We start from the raw sequence: 14,907 nt of genomic DNA, 5'->3' as shown, positions 1-14,907 counted from the left end.
GTGGAGCGAGGGATGTCAGAGGTGATGTCAGATGGATCTTGGTTGAAAGCAAGGAATACTAGAAAGATGTTTACTTGTGTTTTATTGACTATGCAAAGGCATTCGATTGTGTGGATCATAATAAATTATGGATAACATTGAGAAGAACAGGAATTCCAGAACACCTGATTGTACTCGTGAGAAAAAAAAAAAAAAAAAAAAATTCTGTCGGGTTAGGACATGATAAACCCCTGTATATCCTTCTAAATACTGTGTCACCACTTCCTTAAAGCCTTCCCTCTTCTCTCCAGGCTGAGTTGATTGTCCTTTTCTCTTTGTCTCTCTTAACACTTTTTTCATGGCATTGCAATTATTTCTCGCAATGGTTAAAGCATTCAGCTGCTAACCAGAAAGTTGGTAGTTCTAACCCATCAGGTGCTCCTCAGAAAAAAGATGAGGCAGTATGCTTATGTAACGATTTACAACCTTAGAAAACCTATGGAGCAGTTCTACTCTGTTCTTTATGGTCACTGAGTCAAAATCAGTTTATGGCAATGAGTATTTTTGTTTTTGTTTTTTTCCATTTTTAAGACTACAGACCCCATATGTCAGGCACAGTGTCGTCTGTCATTTTGCTCCTAATTATGGTGGTAGGCCCATGTTATGTGGTATTTGTTAACTGAAGATGTTTGTATAGAATTCTAATTCTCATGTCTCAAGGTATTAACCATCTTTTTTCAATATACTGTTAAAGCAGGATCAGTTTACCTGCAGCCTAGAGTAAGAATAAGTCTCATTCTTTGGCATATGAATTAATACTAAGTCGGAGTCGGATACAGGGTTGGCTGAGAGTCACAGATAGAAAGAAAGCAAAGGAAGCAGCTCTATTGTGCTATTTGAACTCTTTCATGCTCTCCCTTGTTTTTAAAATGACTATAAATGTCCTCACAGTTAGCTGATTTAATACAGAGCATCAGTTTTGAGTCTCTTAATGACTGCATTTAAGTTCATGAAAGCATACGCTTTTAATATCTGGGCAGTCAGTTTCATAACTGTGACATCAGGTGCTCTCTACTGACATTTAATCCTCTACTCTGGCTCTCATTCAACAATCTGTTGGATTGTTCCCATCTCATCTCCTATGTGGAGCTCCTAAGACTTCCTTAATTCAGAGCCATTATCAGTGATTTCAGCATCTTGCTCAACTTCTTTTCCATTTTCTCCATCTTGACATTGCTATAATTTTCCCATGGTGACTGTCTAAATGGACTTGCACTTTGTATAATGCACACCACACTGGTGAGGGGAACTGCCTGAGAACTTGCTTTTTATTTTTCAAGAGGTTTTTTTTTTTTTTTTTTTTTTTAAATAGTGTCTGTCAGGCAAGTGGAAAAAGCACAGTTGGCTCACATAATGTTTAAAATTAGAACACTTAGAAGTAGTTGGCCATCAGACAGTGGTGTAGACTCTAGAGTCAGACTGTCTGAGTATAAATACTGGGAACCATTTCCTTGTTCTGTGACCTTGAGCAACATACTTAACCTGTGTACCTTAGTCTTCATATCTATGAAATAGGGATAATAGAACTAGTATCATGACACTCATTACTTCTTTACTGGGTTTGATAATTAGTTGCAATGGCCATACAATACAGACAATGCTCACAATTACAGGGTTTGTTAGGGAACTAACAGGTTAAAATTCAGGTTCAGAAACACACAGGATACAATTCCTCACTCAAGACAGTTTCCCTTCTGGTATTCCCATAGGCACAACTCTCTTCAACCCTTGTCCTGTAGGCCTGGCCTGTGCCCTGTCAGGCAAGTGTTATAAAGCTCTTTTAGTTCTGCCAAGAGTTGTACCCCACTCCTCCAGCAAGCTTCCTGCCCAGAAGCACTCAGCTTTCTCAGCAAACCTTCCGCTCTGTTTTATGCCAGTTTCTTGATTCTGCTGCCATTGTCTCAGGGAACTTAAGTCCAAGGATGATGTGTTCAACTCTTTCTGCTCTGTCTTGATGGTAGTGATATCCCTCTTTTCTGCCTCATTTTAAGCCTAATGAAATGATAAAATTGATCAATCCCCACATTAGAGTTCCATACACCTTATTTCTGTGGTCCTATCCCCCAAAGGGTACCATGTACCTTATTTACATTACTGACAAGCTATCTGATCCCTTCGGTGGGCCACAAGCACCTCACATTTACATAATCCCACTTAGTCATCTGGTGAACACCACAAAGAACATGGCTAGAAGAGTCATACTAAGTATTTTACTGCACCAGATGAGGATTAAAGTTAGTGTTTAGAAAGTGCTAAGAGTAGATTCTGGCATGAAGTGAGACTGTATGCTAGCTCTTAAGCTAGGCTCTGGGCCAGACACCAGGATGAAAAAGGGAACAAGATGCCACGTCTACTGCCCTCCTAGAAATCACATTTTTGTGAGTATAAGCATTCAGCCAATGAACATTAATAAATATCTAATTTCATGTTATGATGATGACTAGGAAAGGAAAAAATATGAGGCTATGAAAGAGTGGTTGGGGAAGAATTATCTAAGAAAGTGACATTAAGTAAGCTAAAAGTTGAGAAGGAGTCAGCCATGGGGAAATCACAGAGGGAACAGCATGGATCAAGGCCTAGAGGTGGGGAAGTGCTTAGAGTATTACAGGATGTAGAAGAGGGCAGGGGAGCAGAAGCACGGTGAGGTAAAATGAGAGTGGTTCAGGGTCAAGTCGAAGACAATCGGACCATATCAGGCAGGGACTTTCAACCATGTTAAGGAAGTTATTTTTTTTTAATCTAATTTTGATGGGAAGCCATTAAAGAATTTAGTATCTGTTCATTTTGACATGAGCTTTGAATAAGGGGCCAGAAAAACAGAAATTAGAGAATATCTTTCTTAGTCTAGTAAGGAGACAGACATTAAAAAAAAAGTCACACAGGTAATTAATTTCCATTGAGGTAGGTGTTGTGTAGGAAAAGTGAAGGATATATGGCACATTTAACTTGGTCAGAGGGGTCATATTGACTTCCTTAAGGAATAAGTAGGAGAAAACTAGATAGAGAGATGTGAGAAGGGGCTGAGGCAGAAGATGGCGGTTTTCTCAAGAATCTTTAGGAAGGTTTCTATCCAAGTTCCTTTTGACAAAATTCTGTTGAGTACCAATTTATTCCCATCATTATCATTTCTTTGCACATCCTTTCCACCTCATTATTTCTGTGTGTGTGTGTGTGTGTGTGTGTGTGTGTGTGAGAGAGAGAGAGAGATTTGTTTTAAGTGTGTTTCCTGAGTAAAGCATGTAGTTGCAATTTTTTTACCATAATTTCAGAGTCTTCACTTTTAATAATGATACTTAATACTTTTATATAAATTATAATTACTCATAATTTTATAGTCTGTTATATTTTATGCTTTTTCATAGTTCCTGGGTCTTTCCCTTTCCCCTCTTATTTTTTATCATATAGAGTATTTTGCTTTTCTGTAGCTTGAAAGGTATGTAATCTATTTTTAATTATGATTGCAAAGCTTATTCTTATAAGACTTTTAAAAAAAAAAAATGAATGTCCTTTCTTGAGATTGCTTAGAGTCATTGTGTTTGTTCTGGAAAATATTTCTGTTTGCATGCGAATTCATTTGTTATTCCAGAGGTCTACCACTTTTTAAAATAACTATGTCCTCTCCCCTTTGGTAGGTTTTGGTTTTGGTTCACTCCTATTTGCCTTAGTCTATTTTGTTCTATCTGCTGATGAATCTTGTTGCCAGAAAAGATGAAAGAGAAAAAAATAGGCACTAACATTTATTGACTGTCAGCAGTATAACAGATACTTGCATAGGTGACTTCATTTAATCTTTGTGACAATCTTATGTCATTATTGTCATTTTCTAGTTGAGGGAATTGAAATAAATAATGTTTATTTTAACTTATCCAGTAAGAAGTAGAATCAGAACTTTAACCCAAGTTAGTTCACCCAGCAAACATTTAATGAATACTTACTCATAGATACCATTTTATTCCTTAAGATACATGAGTGAATAAAACAAAGGCCCCTGCCCCCAAGGAACTGACTTTCTAGTGACTGGAGACACAATTAAAAATTATTTTTAGTAAGTAAATTATATAGTAGGCCAAAGGAATTAAGTATTATTTACAAAATAAATTATAGCAGAGTAAAGAGTATCCAGAGATAGAATTCAAAGTGAGAAGCCAGGGCAGGCTTCCTTGAACAGTGATAGACTCTAATGGTAACTTTTTTTATACACTGCCTTAGTTACCTAGTACTGCTGTAACACAAATATCACAAGTGAGTGATCTAAAAGAAAAATAATACGTATATTTTTTCACAGTTCTAGAGGCTAAAAGTCCAAATCACGTTCTTGACCATGTTGCTGGTTCCTTCATTGTCAGTACCCCAGTTGTTGGTTCCTTGGAATGAGACAGTTGTTATGTCATGTTACGTCTTCCCCTAGTGTGTGTGTGTTTCTGGGTTGTTTTCGTTACCTGTTGCTGCTCTGACAGAGATATACCACAAATGGGATGGCTTGAACAAACAGGAGTTTATTCTCTGACAGTTCATGAGGTTAGAAGTCTGAATTCAAAGTGCTGGGCTCTGGGGGCTGTATGACATCCCCTCAACCTTGGGCTTCAGCTCTTCCTCTTGCTCCCGGCCCACTGGAGCTAGAGGATCTCTTTACTCAGGCAGCTACTGGCTGCTGAGGCTAACAAGCCCAAGGGCGACAAATAAAATGTCACAGTCCTGATGTAACCAAACCACATGGCCGACCATTAATTCAAGTCCATTTAAAGTCCCAAGGTCAGCAGAGCATGGCAGGCTGCTGAACAACAACACTACATGCAGGGTTCAAGTGTGCCAGAATCTAGACACCACTCCCAAAGCTGTTTCTTATATACAGGAAGCAGACCACATCCCTAAAGCAGCTACTCAGCTGCTTGTGGTAGGTCCCAACATGGAGTTGATTGCCAGTCTCATCATGCAGAATAACTACCACCAGCTGCCCAGCCACTCAACCAGGCCCAGCCAAGTTGACCCACAAACATAACCACCACAATCCCACCCCTTGTCAACTTGGCACCTATACAGATATTCAGTGGGTGGTATCTGTACAGATCACCTCTACTGGGTGACTCCAGTCCCCTAGTTCCTGAGTGGCAACCTCACCCCCTTGGCCTGCTGAGCTCCATTCCTCTCCCTCTTGGATATGGCAGCCCTACCCCCTCACTCTTGGGCATTGGCTTGACTCTTCCCACTAGGTCACATGAATGAGCAGCCCCACACTCCAGAACCAAGTTGGTGAAGGCCTGGCTCTTTGAAACCTATGGGCCTGTGGTGGTTCCACCCCAAAGGCCATGATCCTACCCTTGAGGCTGAGGTAGCTCTGCTTCCTGTTTCCTTGGTCTCTCTGCTTCTGTCAATTAATGCCCGAGGGCAACCCACTCCACCGGAAATCTTCCTGCCCAGAGGACACTTAGCTTTCTTGCTCTGTGGGCCGGCCAACCTGGTACTCCATTTCATGCCAGTCTCTTCTATCAATTAATGCCTGAAGGCAACCCACTCTACCAGGAAGCTGCCTACCCAGTGGCACCTTGCTTTCTCCTCCATTGGCTGGTAAAGCTGTTGCTGTTTAACGCTGGTCTCTCATGCTGGTCTCTGCCAGTATCTCTCTGCCAATCTCTTGGCTCTGCTCCTGCCCTCTCTCATGTCACATGATGGGGTCTCTCTGCTGGTGTCTTGGGTCCAGGACACACTACACTCCTGTTTCCACATTTTAGGTATCTGTCACAGCAGCAGCCCACTCTCTCAGTACCATATTCTGTTTTGGTTACCTAGTACCGGTCTGACAAGAATATACGACAAATGGAATGGTTTGAAGAAACAGAAGTTAATTCTCTTACAGTTTGGAGGCTTTAAGCCCGAGTTCAAAGTGCCAGGCTCTAGGGGTTGGGTGAAAGCCCCTCAGCCTTGGGCTTCAGCTTTGCCTCTTGCTCCTAGCCCACTGGAGCTAGAGTTTTCTTCACTTAGACAGCTGCTGGCTGCTGAAGCTGCCAAGTCCAAGGTTGACAAATAAAATGACCCAGTCCCGATGTTACCAAACCATATGGCAGGCCATTAATTCAAGTCCATTGGAAGTCCCAAGGTCGGCAGACCATGGCAGGCTGCTGAACAGTGACATGGCTAAACACAGGGTTCAAGCATGCTGAAAGGCAGAGACCATTCCCCGAGGCTTCTCCTTATATACAGGAAGCAGACCACATCCCTAAGGCAGCTACACAGCTGCTCACAGTAGATTCCATCATGGACTTGATTACCAGTTTTGTCATGGGGAACACTACATCCAGCTCCCCAGCCACTCAACCAGGCCCAGCCAAGTTGACACACAAACTTAACTACTACATGGGTCTATTCTGATCTTTTTATAACTCAGAAGTGATTAGATTTAGGATCTACCCTATACTGGTATGACCTCGTTAACATAAGAAAAACCCTATTTCCAAACAGGATCACATCCACAGGTACAAGAGTCAGGAATTCAACATGTGTTTTGGTGGGAAGGGAGACATAATTCAATCCATAGCATTTCTCATACTTACTTATAAATCACAATGCATTATTTTGTAAAAAATAAAATTTACTTCATGGTGGCAAAGTGCCTAAGGCATTTGACTGCTAACCAGAAGGCTAGTGGTTCAAACCCACCAGCCACTCCTCGGAAGGAAGATTGGACAATCTACTTCTATAGAGATACTGCTTCAGAGACCAAAGGTGAGGTTGCTGTGAGTCAGAAACAACTTGACAGCAGTGAGTTTTTTTTTCGTTGTTGTTGTTGTTTTGGTTTATTGTGATTTGAGTGAAAATTTACAGAGCAAATGCATTTTCCATAGAGCAGTTCATACACATTTTGTTTCATGACATTGACAGCAATCCCCACAATATAACAGTTCTCTTCCTCCTGCCTCCCTATAGTTATCTCTTCCCTGTGTCCTTCTTTCCTGTGCATTCCTGCCTTCTGTCTCCCTGTACAAATACTGCCCTTCTGTTCTCCGTGATTGATTGTTTTAAGGAGTATATCTACCTGGTGTAAATGTTAGCCCTATTTGCCTGTCTGTCGTTTGACTGGAAGCCATGGAAGTGAGTTCAATTCCAGACCTGATGGGTAACCAAGGGTCATAGTCTTGGGGGTTTCACTAATCTCTAACAGACCAGTAAACTTGGTCTTTTTTATGTAAATCATGATACATTATTTTTGAATCAGCCCTTCTTCTAAAAAGATGAGGGAGGGTCTATGTGACACAATGGTTAAGCACTCAGTTGTTAACTGAAAGGTTGCCAGGCTAAACCCACCCAGTGGCTCCATGGGAGAACTACCTGGCATCTGCTCCTATAAAAATTACAGGTTAGAAAATGTGGGGCAATTCTGCCCTGTCACATGTGCTCGTTAGGAGCCAAAGATTGACTAAATGGCATCAAAAAAAAAAAAAGCATGCCTTTCTGAGTTTCCTGTTGCCTTGAATGTACATCCTCCTGTCAGACCGAAAGCATTTTTTTCTTTTTTAATTCACTTTAGTATTTTCACAAGCCTCGCTCTGAACTCCATCTTCCTTTCTGGTATTTTTACAAATCATTTCCTCTCTCATTATATTCATTATCTTCGCTGTGGTGTTTTTACACTATATAAATATTCTTTAATATTTTTTACAATGGATGTGCTTTTGAAGAATTTCATATAAGTGGAATTTTTGTGAGTAACATCAAACTTTGAATGAAAACATCATACTTAAATAGTTCCATTACATTTCCTTTTATAATTTGTTCTATGCATTTTGTGTTAATTTAATATTTTTAGTTTTCAGGCTGTTTAATGTATGATGAGCCAGGTAGCAATGTGGCAGAGCCTACATGAAGTAAATTACTGCATTTCTTAGTAAGCCAAGTATATATAATAAGAAAGAAAGAAACACAACAGTGGGAAATAAACTTCCATTTATGATGCTTAAAGCATGATTAACCTTTTATTTCTCAAGTGGCAATGCATTATGAGCTCATTGATCAGAAATGTGTTGTACTATTTATAGGGAGATGCTATCTAGACCACAAGGCAGTTAATTTAAGAGTTTTAATTTTAAGCTGAAAATGCATTCCATTATGTAAGAAAATTATTGTTCAGAAGTTTCCCTGTCAAGATTTAAATTCAGTAACTGAAGGGCAGGGTAATGTTGCTGGGATACCAGCAACACAAATTATAAATGCAAGTAACTCTTAGGAATTATAATCCATTTTTTTACCCATATCTTTGGGTGTTACATTTCATTTATTTCAAGAGAATTTTTTTTCTTATGACCATTAATAATACATACTTGATAGTGTGAATTTGCATTTTACATAATGTATTTTTTATAAATGATAAGTTAGCATATCTTCGTATTTTTTTAGTATAATGTGGTTGGTATCTTTGGGTCTTTTCTAGGTATGTGATTTGGCCTTTAGCCTGAAGAAAATGCTGATCCGACACAAGATGACTCATAATCCCAATCGTCCGTTGGCAGAATGCCAGTTTTGCCATAAGAAGTTTACAAGGAATGACTACCTCAAAGTGCACATGGACAATATCCATGGTGAAGCTGACAGCTAATCGTAGCTGCAAAGTTATTAAACCATCCAAAAGGGCCCCTGATATGAATCCCAGATTTCTCTAACCTGATCAACATAGCATAAATATCCAAAAGGAGTTCAAGTGGTCTCAGACGTCTTACTTACCTACCTTTAGAATCCATAGGTATATGTGCAAAAAAAAAAAACCCTACTTTTAGTAAGCAATGGTACAAATGGAGAGAGGAAAGAAAAAACACCTTTATATCCCTGCAAAAATATTACATGTTCCATCTTATGAAAGGCACAGCTTTCTTTCATATCCATTTCAAGCAAAGGCCATCTCCCGGTAATGAAATTTATTAACATATGCCTCCATTGTGTTGTTGTTAGGTGCTGTCCAGTCAGTTCTGACTCATGCTCACCCTATGTACAACAGAGCAAAACTTTGCCCAGTTATGTGTCATCCTCACAATCAATGCTATGCTTAAGCCCATCATTGTAGCCGTTGTGTTAATCCATCTTGTTAAGGGTCCTCCCCTTTTTCACTAACCCTCTACTTTACCAAGCATGTTATCATTCTCCAGGGACTGGCCCCTCTGACATGACCAAAGTACTGGAGATGAAGTCTGGCTATTCTCGCTTCTAAGGAGCATTCCAGCTACACTTCTGGGACAAATTTGTTTGTTCTTTTGGCAATCCATGTTATTTTCAGTATTCTTCACCCACAACATAATTCAAATTCATCAACTTTTGTTTAGACTTCCTTGTTTGTTACCTAGCTTTCCTATACATACGAGGCTATTAAAAATAACATGGCTTGAGTCAAGTGCACCTTAGCCTTCAAAGTGACATCTTTCCTCATTAACCCTTTAAAGAGGTCTTTAGCCTCCATTACGCCTTTTTATTTTGTTATTGTCCTAAGGTAGTGTGTGTATGTGTTTTGCTTATTTTGGCTGGTTATTGCTAATCTAGCCAGAAAGAAATCATGATATCTAAATGTCCCATTGCATATAAAGGTAAGAGCAAGAGTTTTCAAAGTCTCAAGCATGGCAGTAAGGTAGATTTGCTATTTCATGAAGAAGCATACTAAAAGTTTATCTTATTTAATACCACCATATAATAGGTCAGGTTAAAATAAAGGGATATTTGAGAACTAAAGTATCTATCTTATTTTAGAGAACTCTCAGGAAACATTACTTTCTCTCATCATTCAGGTGTATACTCATGCTCTTAGAATATTTTTATAAGATCGACACAAAAATACCATATCATTTAATTATTTATCATGCTACCTTTCCTGAGTTTTTACTGATTATATTAGAAATTAACAATATGCAGATGTTTACTAAAAATATAAACATAATAGGTTCTCAGTATTTGCTGGCTGAAAAAGTGGCAGAGCAATAGTTTATTAGTTATGACAAATCTAGCCTTTCCCCTCTCATTCTATAAAAATACATAGAACATGTTAGTGCTTATATAATGGCATCCTCAGAGCATTAACATTCAGTTTTGCAAAAGTAATTTTCCAGAACCTTGACAGTACGTCATTTTGAAACACTTTTCAATTGCCCTTAATCACCTTTTATAGTTAGGAATCCAAAATTTCAATAAATAAATAAGCCTGGCAATTGCAATGATTGAAATTGTCACTGATGCTTAAGAAAAATTGAAGCAGGAAGTATAATTTCTCCCTTTAGTTTACATTTCTGTAAAATAGTTGACAGAAACATCCAATGAACAGATGGTTTGGGGAGAAAATATGATAAAATATAGTAGTGATGTCAAATTAACTTTTAAGAATCAAAAAAAAAAAGTAAAAAGAAAGAAAAGAAAATTAAAAGGAAGCCTACATTATGAAGTCCTCTAAGTAGAGCCCATTAAAGAAAGAAGAAATATAATTTTACAGAAGTTATTTGGTCCTAATAAGAGAAAAGGTTATCGGAAAACACAGATCTATGACTTCAGGAAACTTGTTTTAGAAATATATTCATGCCCAGTTCCAGTGTTAAAAAGAAGCACAAGGAATCCATTTAGACATTTAAACTCTGTGCAAATACTGAGTTTGAAACTCACTAGAGATAACTTTAAAAAATATAAATCCAAGAATTATAATTTAGAAGACTTCTAAGTATGTTTATATGTGGCGTTTCACATCTGAAATTATAGACTGTTTTATAAATATAGTTTTTGATCTTGTTTCTCACTATATCATTTGTTTCAACACTGTATTTTTAGATTCAACATGTTTTCAATTTAATATGACAGTGTGCTTAATATCATTTGAATATAAAAGGACAGCTGTAAAATTTGGTAGTGTGTATTATTTAAACACATTCTGCTCATTCCTTTGGATGCTATCTTTACTATATGAGATGCTTCGTATCTTTATTGTGTGATGAATGTGAAACTTCAAAGGAGGCCGTACACCAATATTGTGCAGTCTCAAAGAGTTGCAATTCACAGGGTTGTTGGGATAGTTGTCCTTGATAAAGTACATTGTCACTGTGCTATGGATTAAACTGATGAGAAATTGGTCCTGGGCCTTATCCTGCTGAAGGTATATGGACAAAGAAAATGTTAGAAAATTGTGTGGAAGGACCTCTGTTACACCATCCTCTGTTTGAAGAACTGAAACAAAAGCAAGTAAACTAAGTCCAAGCATATGTGTGTGCTGTAAGTCTTTACCCAGAAGAAGATGACTATTATAAATTACTCCAGATTTATAAACAGTTGTATGTTACAACTTCTAAATCACTTAGAAATAACAAAAAGATGAGAATTGATATATTTTTAGATGTGATAAATAGAATATTAATAGTCATTAAAGAAAAGTCTTACAGGCAACTGGAGTACAGGTACCCACTTTGTAGGGTCCTTCTCTTTACTGCTATGAAAGATCTTGACACAGATGCTTTCTTGGTAAAAAGCCCATCTCCCAAGTGCCCTGGTGGCACAGTGTTTAATCACTCGGCTGCTAACTGAAAGTTCAGTGGTTTGGACGTATCTGCTGATCCTAGGGAGAAAGATGTGGCGGTCTTGTTCTGTAGATTTAAAGTCTTGGAAACTCTATGGAACAGTTCTTCTCTCTCCTATGGGATCACTGTGAGTCAGAATCACTTTGATAATTAGTTTTTTATCTTTGTATATTAACATTCAAAGTATTTGCATATTAATATTTCTTATTTCACAGTTATTGACTTACAGTTTCACTTTTTATTGCTATACAGATATGTTTATTAATTGGTTAAGCATAATCACCAGTTGCAGCATAAAAGTGTTTTTCAGTGATTCATTCATAATTACTTTTAAGAAACATATTTCCTATAACCTGTGTGGAGTGAGATGTTTGTATGTGTGTGTGTCTCCAGGTGTATGTGTCTGCGGGGGGTCACTTTCATGTCATGTGTATACATACAAATGCATTGCTTTGCTCAGAGTTCTACAAACCCATTGCAGACAGCTCATTGAATGAGTATGAACAAGGATTATAGATGATCTCACAGCTTTTAGCATCAGATTTATCTTATATGCTGCTCCCTCTCCCAAACATGGGACACAAAGAGGGAGGGAGAATAGGAAGGAGTGAGACTCAAACTAAACTCACTGCCGTCCAGTCATTTTGACTCATAGCAACCGCTCCTTGGGTTTCCAAGGCAGTATCTCTACAGAAGTAGATTGCACAATCTTCCTTCTGAGGAGTGTCTGGTGGGTTTTGAACCACCAGTCTTCTGATTATCAGTCAAATGCCTTAGGCACTATGACACCAAAACTTTTTTTTTTTTTTTCCTTCACATATCTAATCATGACTTGTGGAAACTTATCTGGCAATTGTGAATATATGGAAGTGCAATAGTTAGGAAGAAATGTGCTTCTTAAAAACTCAGTTTTTAATCATTGATATTGAGGTTTATTTCCATGTTTGCAAATGTAGCATAACTCCTAAGCATTTTTACTTTATTATAAATCATTACAACAGTTAGTGTTAGCATTTTATTTTACTATATAATGGCAGTTCTATAGTAAAATGCAAATGAATGTTTCAATACTGTATTTATGAACCAAAACCAAACTCACTGCCATAGAGTTGATTCCAACTTATAGCAACTCCCATTGGGTTTCCAAGGCTGTAAATCTTTACAGAACAGGCTGGTGGGTTTGAACCACTGACCTTCTAGTTAGTAGCCAAATGCCTTACCCAGTACACCACCAGCATTTCTTGTATTTATGAAAGAAGGAAATATAATTGCTATTACTCTCAGGCCTCATGCTTTGGTACTCTGTACATAAGCATTTTTAGATGTGAATAAATATCTCCAAAATTGAGCCAGGTTGGTCTCAGAGTAGTAAGAGAAAACACTTCCTCATCTCTCACCTTGTTATTGGTAATACATAAAACTACATGTGAAAAGGAGCATCACTAAGAGCCAGTGAAATCTGATTTAAGGTAGCATTTCTCAACCAAATATTTGTGATATTCACAAACATAATTTAAGGATAATAAAAAGTATGGCTAATGTCTTAGGCATTTCTCTCTTTAAAATGGTGTTTCAACTTTTTTATTGCCCTAATCTTGTGAAGGGTTCCTTGATTTAAAATAATAATAATAATTCACCATCAATGTGCATGTACAAATAGCTGCTTTAGAAATGATGCATTGATTTAATTTTGATTTCCCAGAATCACCTGAGGCACTAATTCTTTGGAGCTTATTCTCACAGCCTTGGCTACATTGGGCTTAAACTGTGTTATCCTCCCAGGTTTTTAATTTGTTGTGTGATAGAATAAAAAATATTACTAACTCTAAAGCCTTCAGTCTGGACCATTTCAAAATATTCTGAAGTCACCTAGGCCCTTAAAATAGTAGAGAATGCAAAAGTTTTTCTAAAGTGGTGCTGCTTATCTGTGTTCAAGTTTATTTTAATGCTTTTTGTTTGGTTTGGTTTGGTTTATGTTTAACACAATACTGTAAAACAAATATTTCCATCTGAGGAGTGGCTGGTGGGTTTGAACCACCAGCCTTCTGGTTAGCAGTCAAGTGCTTTAGGCACTATGCTACCAGAGCTCCTAGTTATGAAATAGTCTACCTAAATTTTAGATAACATATTTAACATCCTAGTCCTGCAAATATTTAGGCAGTTAATTCAGGTGTTAGTTTTTATTCCTTGGTCTCATTCTACCTGACAATATTAAATGGCAGAGGAAACTAATCTGAAATTTTAAGTAATGTTGATAATTTATATGTGAAAATTGAAAATGGGCATAGGACCACTGAAGCTTGATCATCCTAAAAGAGTTCATATAACATATCACTGTTTCTGTCAAGAAACTTTGTAGACTTACTAAGAATTAATTACACGTAGAAAGTACAAATCAATATCTATTTGCTCCTTAAAAAAAATTATGTGAATGATATATAATTAATTAATATATTATTGAATTCTTTTCAAAAATGAAAATAATTCCAGCTCACCGTGGATGCTTCAGAATCCCAGTACTTTATTTATTTGGTTTTGTCTGTTGGAGACCCTCTAATAATACTCTCTTCCTTAAAGCCAGCTTTGTCTGAAACTTTTTGCTTAATATTTGACTGGCCTAGCTTCTTTTTCATTCTTCTACAGAAAACTTTTCTCTGTTTATATGAAACTTCTAGGTGTGTTTCTTATAAAACAACCTTAGTAAGACTTCACTTTTTATCCTGTCTGACAAATCCTGAGTGCTTTTCAGTCATTGAATGACTGAATGAATTTGTTCTATTTTTCCACAAGTTCATCTAATCTCTGTTTGGAGGGCTGATTGGGCTTGTATTGGAGTCTGTGCTCAGAGTGAAATATGCTGCTTTATACCTAACATGAAATTTATCATTGACAATGTATAACTCCGATAAAAGCCTCACACTGCAGACATAATCCAAGAATCTCCACTGTATCATTCTACCCAACCTAAGGTAGCTGCTGATGCACAACTTAAAGCAAAAGGCATTCCTTAATTAGTAAGTATCTCAGGAGCTTTGGTACCATGGGCAATGCTTGTTCATGTTATGATCTGCTGAAATCTAAATGCATAAGCCACCATTATTGGAATTTAGTTGTTGAAACAATGAATCTTCCAGTCATTCTTTAATATTTTGAAGAGAAACCCATTGAAAAGGAAGTGCATTGACCTCCAACTTTTTAAGTTTTCTTTGCTAAACTGTTAGAACTGGAGAGCTGAAATTTCCATTGATGAACAATAAAAGGTCTGAAATCAACTTTTATGAATTGAAAGCAAATTATTATGCTAAATAGAAAGGTAAAGAATATATAAGTGGGATGATAACAC

General features: G+C 37.5%; 1 protein-coding gene across 1 annotated transcript in view; it reads left to right on the top strand.

Moving 5' to 3' along the window:
* The window catches only part of PRDM5 (PR/SET domain 5), a 449,183-nt gene extending 440,557 nt beyond the window's left edge, over positions 1-8,626 (top strand). The window contains exon 15 of the mRNA XM_042782587.1: positions 8,462-8,626. Within this exon, the coding sequence (XP_042638521.1) occupies positions 8,462-8,626 (165 nt within the window). The remainder of the gene's footprint in view (positions 1-8,461) is intronic.
* Positions 8,627-14,907: the final 6,281 nt, after the last annotated feature.

The sequence above is a fragment of the Orycteropus afer genome, unplaced genomic scaffold (assembly GCF_000298275.1).
Source record: "Orycteropus afer afer isolate SDZICR_OR568_19922 unplaced genomic scaffold, OryAfe1.0 scaffold00382, whole genome shotgun sequence".
NCBI classification, from domain to species: domain Eukaryota; kingdom Metazoa; phylum Chordata; class Mammalia; order Tubulidentata; family Orycteropodidae; genus Orycteropus; species Orycteropus afer.
This window is presented reverse-complemented; position numbering and strand designations above follow the sequence as displayed.